Source organism: Austrofundulus limnaeus, unplaced genomic scaffold, assembly GCF_001266775.1.
Source record: "Austrofundulus limnaeus strain Quisiro unplaced genomic scaffold, Austrofundulus_limnaeus-1.0 Scaffold1442, whole genome shotgun sequence".
Lineage (NCBI taxonomy): Eukaryota > Metazoa > Chordata > Actinopteri > Cyprinodontiformes > Rivulidae > Austrofundulus > Austrofundulus limnaeus.
Genome location: NW_013953844.1, coordinates 34,159 through 43,093, shown reverse-complemented (window position 1 = coordinate 43,093; position 8,935 = coordinate 34,159). Strand labels below are relative to the sequence as shown.

General features: G+C 46.9%; 1 protein-coding gene across 1 annotated transcript in view; it reads right to left on the bottom strand.

Annotated features, from left to right (window-relative positions):
• Positions 1-8,935, bottom strand: part of LOC106535402 (titin) — a gene marked incomplete at its 3' end in the record, with an annotated part of 22,314 nt that overhangs the window by 2,970 nt on the left and 10,409 nt on the right. The window contains 5 exon segments of the mRNA XM_014032401.1: positions 111-212; positions 288-970; positions 1,187-1,333; positions 2,968-5,578; positions 5,612-8,275. Coding sequence (XP_013887855.1) covers positions 111-212; positions 288-970; positions 1,187-1,333; positions 2,968-5,578; positions 5,612-8,275 — 6,207 coding nt within the window.

Below are 8,935 nucleotides of genomic sequence, written 5' to 3'. Positions count from 1 at the left end.
TGTGTGTGTGTGTGTGTGTGTGTGTGTGTGTGTGTGTGTGTGTGTGTGTGAACATGCTGCAGAGTTAGTGACTGACAGGTGGCTCCTGATTGGACCAGAGAACAACGTACCTGTCTGACCCGCGCTCTGCCGGGGGAGAACTTCCTCTTGGAGATGGCTGGTTTCCCCATGCCGATCCTCGGGGTGATGGGGTACACAGTAGTGGGCGGAGCCTGAAAACGGGGCAGGAGGTCAGAAGGAGGGCAGAGCCAGCAKGAAACATGATCATGGCCTCACCTCAGACTTACCTGGGACAGAGGCGGAGACTCTCTGGAGGGTGGGGTGAGAGGGGGCGGGGTGATGGGAGTCCTGGCAGGGGAGGTTTCAGGGGAGGCCTCTGTGGAAAAGGGAGACTGCCTCAGGCGGATGGAGAGGTCATCTGAGGGCCGAGAGGAGAAGGGAGGCGGCCTGAAGCTCCGCCCCTTCCCTCGGCAGGTGAAAGGTGGGATGGGGGAGGACAGGTGCARGAGAGACGGGGCAGTAGCACAGGACATCAGGTCCATCACCTCCTCATCCAAAGAGGGGTCCAGGTCCAGAACAGGACTCACAGGAGGCTCCTCCTCTGCATCTGATTGGTTCTTCTCYTCCTCCTCTACTTCCTGATTCTCTTTCATTGGCTGTTGCTCAACAACCTCTTCCTGCTTCTCTGAAGGCTCAGTGTGTGATTTGTGTTCATCTTTGGTGAGTTCTGTTGGCATGGCGATAGGCTCGATCAGGCTCTGTGATTGGCTGCACTCCAGCTCCGCCTCCTTGTCTTCCTGAGGGTGGTCCTCTGTAGGAGGCGTGGCCTGGGGTGAGCAGGGGAGTAAGGCAGTCTTGTTAGGGGAGGAAGAGGGCGGGGCTTCTGGAGAGCTGGCTTGAGGCRGTGGTGAGGCAGGAGGGTGAAGTGAGGAAGAGGAAGGTGAGGGGACGGCAACTGAGCGCTGGACTCCTGTGGAGACACGAACCAGGACAGGTAAGACTGGAACTCCCAGGCTCCACCACATCACTCTGAAACACTTTCATTTGGCTTCAAACTAATTTGAACAAATTCATCGTTTCTCTGCTGACACTGAGTTACCATGGAAACAACCTGACAGCTGAGACACACCTGTACAGGGCACAAGGTAACACACCTGGTGTTTCCTGTCAGGTAGTCACTACTGACCTGAAGGAGAACCGACAGTAACCATCTCAGCCTGGTGATGTGGCTCCTCCTCCTCTCCTGGACTCTCTGGTATGGCCCGAGGAGGAACAGGTCCTCCTGTTTCCTCCTCCTTACTGCTCCTTCTTGGCTCCTCTGATGGACAGACATCTGCAGGAGCAGTAAGAGTTGATAAAACCGTAAAGCTCTGATCCTACAGTAAAGTCTATTTATGTTGCACCTCTCTTAGATATAAAATCACAAAGCACTTCACATAAAAACAATAAAAAATTTAAACATCACCACAGAATTATATTCATACAAAAGTACAATAAAACAAACTTAGCTAAAAGCCGGTTTATAAAWGAAAGTTTTCAGATGTTTTTAAAAGCACCAACAGAGTCAAGGCTGTGTATAAGTTGGGGCAGTGCAATCCAGAGCTGAGGTGCAACTGCTTGGAAAGACCGAGCCCCTCTGGATTAAACTGTGTGCGTGGTACCACCAACAACCTCTGACCTGATGACCTCAGACTGCGGGATGGTGTGAACCTGRATCAAATCTGAGATACATGAGGGGGCTCGACCATGWAAAGGCTCCCACATACTCGGGTGCACTGTCCGCGGATGTTTGAGACTTCATACTGGAGCGCACTGACCGCCTGAMGAATTCTTTAATTTCTCRCAATTTCACTCATGATGTCAAGGATCAGGAGGAAGAGATAGTTTGCATTTTAGCTTTAAAACAATAAAAGAAAAAAAGAAAAGAACTACCTTACCCAGGATCAGAGCTATTTCCTCCCACAAATTTGTTGCTCGCTGAAAGTCTTCATATTCCTTCATTGACGCGTCAAAGTTTTCTAATCTCCTCCATGAGACGCTTTTCAAGATTTACTCCATTTCGTCCACAAATGACACCGATTCTCAACTTTATCAGCTTTGTACCACACCCAGAACAGTACAGGCCACTGTGCGCACCGCGAATGCGGACAAAAAAACTGATCTCTGCGCGGACCAGTCCGCGGATGTCCGCTTCRAAACCGCATTGCGTCCGCCTCCAGTACGTGTGGATCGAAGTACGCTCGAGTATGCGGGGGTCTTTAGGCGCTAACAGTTCAAACCAGAGTTTTAAAATGAACTGGGAGCCARTGAAGAGAAGCCAAAACAGGTGTGATGTGAGCGTGTTTGTTTATGTTAGTTAACAGTTAGTCAACAGTTAGTTAACTGTTAGTTAACAGTCGAGCAGCCGAGCTCTGGACAACCTGAAGACGGTCTAACTCCTTCTTGTTTAAACATGTGAATGGGCTGTTACAACAGTCCAAACCAGAAGAAATAAATGCACGAATGACCATTTCAAGTTCAGCTTTTGACAGGAAATGTTTCAATTTTGAAATATTCCTAAGAAGAAAGCAACAGTTTCTGGTCAGTTGCTTTGCGTGTTGTTTCAGAGACAATGCAGAATCAAAAATGACACCCAAGTGTCTGAGGCTGGACTGAATAGATGGACCTAARACACCAATAAACTGTTCAGWCTGAGCAACAATCAGAGTTTCAGTTTTATTGGAGTTCAGTTGCAGATAATTGTTGCTTAACCACTGTTTGATGCTAGCTAAACAATTTGTTTAGGGACACTAATTTATGAAACTCACTTTCTTTAAATGAGCACTAAAGTTGGATATCATCAGCATAGAGCTGAAATTGCACATTTCTGAATTGCCAGATTACCTGCCCAAGAGGGAGAATATACAGAATCAAMAGAATGGGTCCTAAAACAGAACCCTGGGGTACACCACAAGTCATCAAACTCACCTTCAGCAGCTCCAATCTCCACCTTGATCTCCATTTGTGGACCAAGTCCAGAACCAGACTGTACATGGTTGGTGGGACAAGAACTAGAACTGACTGCATCCTCTCTGAGGGTGGCAGGAACAGGGCTAACAGGATTTCTTTTAGGACTGACCTCACAGGATAAGAAACTAGCAACATCAGAACCTAGACCAGAACCAGGACSTGGCTGTATAGCATTAACAGGACCAGGACAAGGTTTTTGCTGAAAAGGACTTGCAGGAAAAGGATCAAGATTGAGTTCTGGCTGTGCTGGACTACCATGATTAGGACTACACTTTTGCTGCACAGAACTAACAGAACAACTATCAAGCTTAGATACTGGTTTTACAGGACTTGCAGGATCAGGACTGGGCTGTAGCTGCATGTGACTAAAAGGACCAGGAGCAGGGCCACCAACAGGACTTGAGGTACAGACTTCATGAGGAGGGCCAACCTGTGAGTGTGCGGAGCTTAATGAACTGGCATGTGAGTGAGGCTTTGGGACATGGTCCTGATTGGGACTGGATGGGACCAGACTGACATGGCTTGGACTAGTGTGAACAGGGGTTTCTGGTCTTCTGTGTGAGGAGCTCAGTGGCCCATCTGATTCAGGACCAGCAGAGATGGGAATAACAGCAGACAGACCCTCGTGTTCTGGAGATCTGAGGAGACTAACAGTGCTTTGGATAATTGGACTGGTTAACAGGACCACATCTGAGGCAGAACTCCTTTGTGTTCCAGTAAAATCAGTACTGGTTCCAGTGTTCAGAGTGGGTAGATGGGGTGTGTCCTGGGTTTCCCCAGCCTGTGCCGGACTGTGAGGTGAACTATTAGTGAAAGGACATGGAGTCTGAATAGAACTAGCTTGACCAGCAAGACTAGACCTTAACGGACTCGTCTGACCATCATCATTTGAGGGTATTTGGCTCAGATTGTGGGTACCCAAGGCATCTGCAGGACCAGAACGAGTTATAGAACCAAGTGAGGAGTTAGAAGGGGGACTGCATAAACTTTGGAGGTGTGAGGGACTAATCTGTGAYAAACTAAGACCAGAGCCACTGGTGGCCTCTGTGTGGACTGGACTATCAGGATGGACTTCCATCTCCTCATCTTGACAAGAAACAGGTTTAGGTTGTGGTACTGTTCTGGGACTAGCTGGCTGTATTGAGGGGCTCGTCTCCAATGGCATGGGGCTAAAACTGAAGGCAGGTTGCGTGAAACTATCACCTTGTGCTGCAACAGTTTCTGGGCACAGTGATGGACCGTCACAAGGACTGTGATCCACCTTTGTGTCAGTCAGGCTACTGTGATCAAGGCTTTCTGGTGTCCAAGTCTGGGAGTGATCAGAACTACTTTTTATTTCTTGTCCATCAGAGTGAAGACTTGCTTCTGTTGTGGTCTCCAAAGGTCTGACAGCCTGCTCACACTCCAGCTGWACTGGGCTACAGAGTTGGGACACGCTGCACAATCTGGGTCTGAATGGGAGGGGATTTGGGCTACAWGGAGCTGAGCTGGGCTTATTGTACAGTTGTGTGAGTACTGGGTCTGGAACAGAGAGGTTTTGTGCAGGGTCTGATCCAATGGCCTCCTGTGTAGGAATCGGTGGTGGTGATGTAGGACTACATGATCTGCTGAGTTGAGTTTTGWGTTCAGGACTGTTCTTAGACTCTGCAGGTTCTGACTGAACCCTGGTAGGACTATGGTCCAGCTCGGTCAGACTCTCTGATGGATGGGTGTGTACGGTCTGAACTGGACTCTGTTGAATCTCTAAGGGGTTCAGTGATTCTTTGAATTCTGGTGATTCATCAAGAGAAACCAGTGTGTTCTGTTGGATCTCTATGAAAGACAGTGGTGGCATTTCTTGGGGGCTTGTAGGGGGTAGACCAGAACTGGATTTGATCCATTCAAGTGATGGTGATGGATCTTGTTGGAGAGTGTTGGAAGATGAAAAGGGACTTTCAAGGACTTCTGAGCAGGACTGCACATGTTTTTTAAGTTCTTCATGACATGTTCCAGGACTTGAATGAGTTACCTCTAGAGATAGTAGAGGACTTTGACAAGTCTTCTTTGGGGATGGTACAGAGCTTTGAGGCATCTCTTTCAACAAGTCCTCTACAGATGGTCCAGGACTTAAATAGGTCTTCTCTGGACAAGGGGCAGGACTTTGGTGGGCATGTTTGGGAGAAGGTGTAAAACTCTGATTTGAATGTTCTTGGCATGGTTCTGGACTCTGACTGTGATCAGGCTCCACTATGGAAGATGTAGGATTTTTCTGGACCTCATCAGAAAATGATACCTGACTTTGGTTTTGGGACAGTGTCAGACTTTGATAGTTCTCCACCACAAATGGTGCAGGACCTTCTTTGAGTTGGCTTAGAGATGCATCCAGACTTTGATAGGTTTCCTCTGATGAAGAGGCCTGACATTGATGGGTCACCTCTGGAGATGGTGTGAGAACTTCTTGGCCCTGACAAACAGATGTATCTAGAGAGGTCTCTTTTGGTGATGATGTGGTACTTTGATGGATATCTTTTGGAGACAATGACAAATGTTGATGAATGTCTTTTGCAGACAATGACAAATGTTGATGAATGTCTTTTGGAGACAATGACAAATGTTGATGAATGTCTTTTGGAGACGATTCCGGACTTTGATAAATGTCTTTAGAAGACGATACAGGACTTGCAGAAAATGAATGGATTTCTTTTGAAAATGATGTTGATGATTGATGGATGTCTTTCTTAAGCAATTCAGGACTTTGAAGGTTTTCTTGTAGTGATRCCTCCAGATTTAGATGAGCCTCTTTCAATAATGCATCCAAACATAGATTGGTCTCCTTTGGAGAGGTTGGACTATGTTGGGGTTCTTGCAGTGATTCTTCAAAAATTTCATGGGTCTCTTTTGGAGATAATGCTGGACTTGGTTGAAATTCTTGCAGTGATGCTTCTAAACTTTGACACGTCTCCTTTGAAGACAATGATGGCTTTTGTTGAGTCATTTGAAATGATGCTTCGTGACATTCATGAGTTTCTTTTGGAGATAATGCCAGACTTTGGTGCACCTCTAAAGTTGATAATCCCAGATTTAGCTGATTTTTTGTCAGTGATTCTTTTATGTTTTCATGTGCCTCTTGTGCAGACACATCTTGACTTTGAAGCATCTCTTGCAATGATCCTTCCAGATCCTGATGGCACTCTTTCAATGATATTTCCAGATTTTCATGAATCTCTGTTGGAGATGCTTTAAGAATTAGTCGGGTCTTTGGCTGTATATCTTCCAGACTTTGATGCATCTCTTTTGGAGCGAATGTCAAACTTTGATGAAACTCCTCAGGGTTTTGATGAATCTCCTCTATAGATGGCGCAGAACGTTGACGCTGTTCCTCTGTAGATGGTAGAGGGGTTTGATGCTGTTCCTCTGTAGATGGTACAGGGGGTTCACAGAACGCCTCTGTAGATGGTACAGGGGGTTCACAGAACACCTCTGTAGATGGTACAGGGGGTTCACAGAACACCTCTGTGGATGGTACAGGGGTTTGACAGAATGTCTCTGTAGATGGTGCAGAACTTTGTAGCTGTTCTTCTGTAGATGGTACAGGAGTTTGATGTTCCTCTGTAGATGGTACAGGAGTTTGAGGCTGTTCCTCTATAGATGGTACAGGAGTTTGAGGCTGTTCCTCTATAGATGGTACAGGAGTTTGAGGCTGTTCCTCTGTAGACGGTACAGGGCTTTGATGATACTCCTCTGTAGATGGTACAGGAGTTTGAGGCTGTTCCTCTGTAGATGGTACAGGAGTTTGAGGCTGTTCCTCTGTAGATGGTACAGGAGTTTGAGGCTGTTCCTCTATAGATGGTACAGGAGTTTGACGATACTCCTCTGTAGATGGTGCAGGGCTTTGATGCTGTTCTTCTGTAGATGGTACAGGAGTTTGAGGCTGTTCCTCTGTAGATGGTACAGGAGTTTGAGGCTGTTCCTCTGTACATGGTACAGGAGTTTGAGGCTGTTCCTCTGTACATGGTGCAGGGCTTTGATGCTGTTCCTCTGTACATGGTGCAGGGCTTTGATGCTGCTCCTCTGTAGATGGTACAGAGCTTTGATGCTGCTCCTCTGTAGATGGTACAGGGCTTTGATGCTGCTCCTCTGTAGATGGTACAGGGCCTTGATACTGCTCCTCTGTAGATGGTGCAGGGCTTTGATGCCGTTCCTCTGTAGATGGTGCAGGACTTTGATGCTGCTCCTCTGTAGATGTTGCAGGGTTTTGATGGAACTCCTCTGTATATGGCCCAGGGCTTTGACACTGTTCTTCTAAAGACGGTACAGGGTTTTGACAGACCTCCTCTGTAGATGATGCAGAGTTTTGAAGCAGTTCCACTGTATAAGATGCAGGATTTTGAAGCGGTTCCTCTGTATAAGATGCAGGGTTTTGAAGTGGTTCCTCTGTATATGGTCCAGGGTTTTGATGCTGTTCCTCTGTAGATGGTATATTGGTTTGACAGAACTCCTCTGTAGATGGTCCAGGGCTGTAATGTTCTTCCTCTATAAATGGTGCAGAACTTTGTTGCTGTCCCTCTGTAGATGGTACAGGGGTACGACAGAACTCCTCTGTAGATGGTACAGGGGTTTGACAGAATTCCTCTGTAGATTTTACAGGGGTTTGACAGAACTCCTCTGAAGATGGTGCAGAACTTTGATGCTGTTCCTCTATAGATGGTACAGGCGTTTGACAGAACTCCTCTGTAGATGGTACATGGATCTGACAGAACTCCTCTGTAGATGGTACAGGGGTTTGACAGAACTCCTCTGTAGATGGTACATGGATCTGACAGAACTCCTCTGTAGATGGTACAGGGGTTTGACAGAACTCCTCTGTAGATGGTCCAGGGGTTTGACAGAACTCCTCTGTAGATGGGACAGGGGTTTGACAGAACTCCTCTGTAGATGGTACAGGGGTTTGACAGAACTCCTCTGTAGATGGTACAGGGGTTTGACAGAACTCCTCTGTAGATGGTACAGGGCTTAGATGCTGCTCTTCTGTCAATGGTGCAAGGCTTTGATGCTGCTCTTCTGTAGATGGTAAAGGGCTTTGATGCTGCTCCTCTTTAGAAAGTGTGGGACTTTTGTGGAAAACCTCTGTAGACGGTGCAGGACTTTGATGGAATTCCTTTGTAGAAGGTACAGGGCTTTGGTTCTGCTCCTCTGTAGATGTTAGTAGGTTTTGATGGGGGTCCTCTGTGGATGATATTAGGTTTTGATGGGGGTCCTCTGTAGATGGTAGTAGGTTTTGATGGGGGTCCTCTGTAGACGGTAAAGGGCTTTGATGCTGCTCTTCTGTAGATGGTAAAGGGCTTTGATGCTGCTCCTCTTTAGAAGGTGTAGGACTTTTGTGGAAANGTAGATGGTACAGGGCTTAGATGCTGCTCTTCTGTCAATGGTGCAAGGCTTTGATGCTGCTCTTCTGTAGATGGTACAATGCTTTGATGCTGTTCTTCTGTAGACGGTACAGGGCTTTGATGGAACTCCTCCGTACATGGTCCAGAACTTTGATGAAACTTCTCTGTACAAAGTACAGGGCTTTGATGATGTTCCTCTGTAGATGGTGTAGGGCTTTGATGTTGTTCTTCTATACATCGTACAGGGCTTTGATGCTGTTCCTCTGTTGGTGGTAAGGGGCTTTGRTAGAAGTCCTCTGTAGATGGTTCAGGACTTTGATGCTGCTCCTCTGTAGAAGGCGCAGATCTTTGATAGAACATTTCGGTAAATGGTACAGGGCTTTGAGGGAACTTCCCTGTTGATAGTACAGAACTTTGACAGTGCTCCTCTATAGATGATGCAGTGCTTTGATGATACTCCTCTGTAGAGGGTACAGGGCATTGATGCTGCTCCTCTGTAGAAGGTACAGGGCATTGATGCTGCTCCTCTGTAGAAGGTACAGGGCATTGATGCTGCTCCT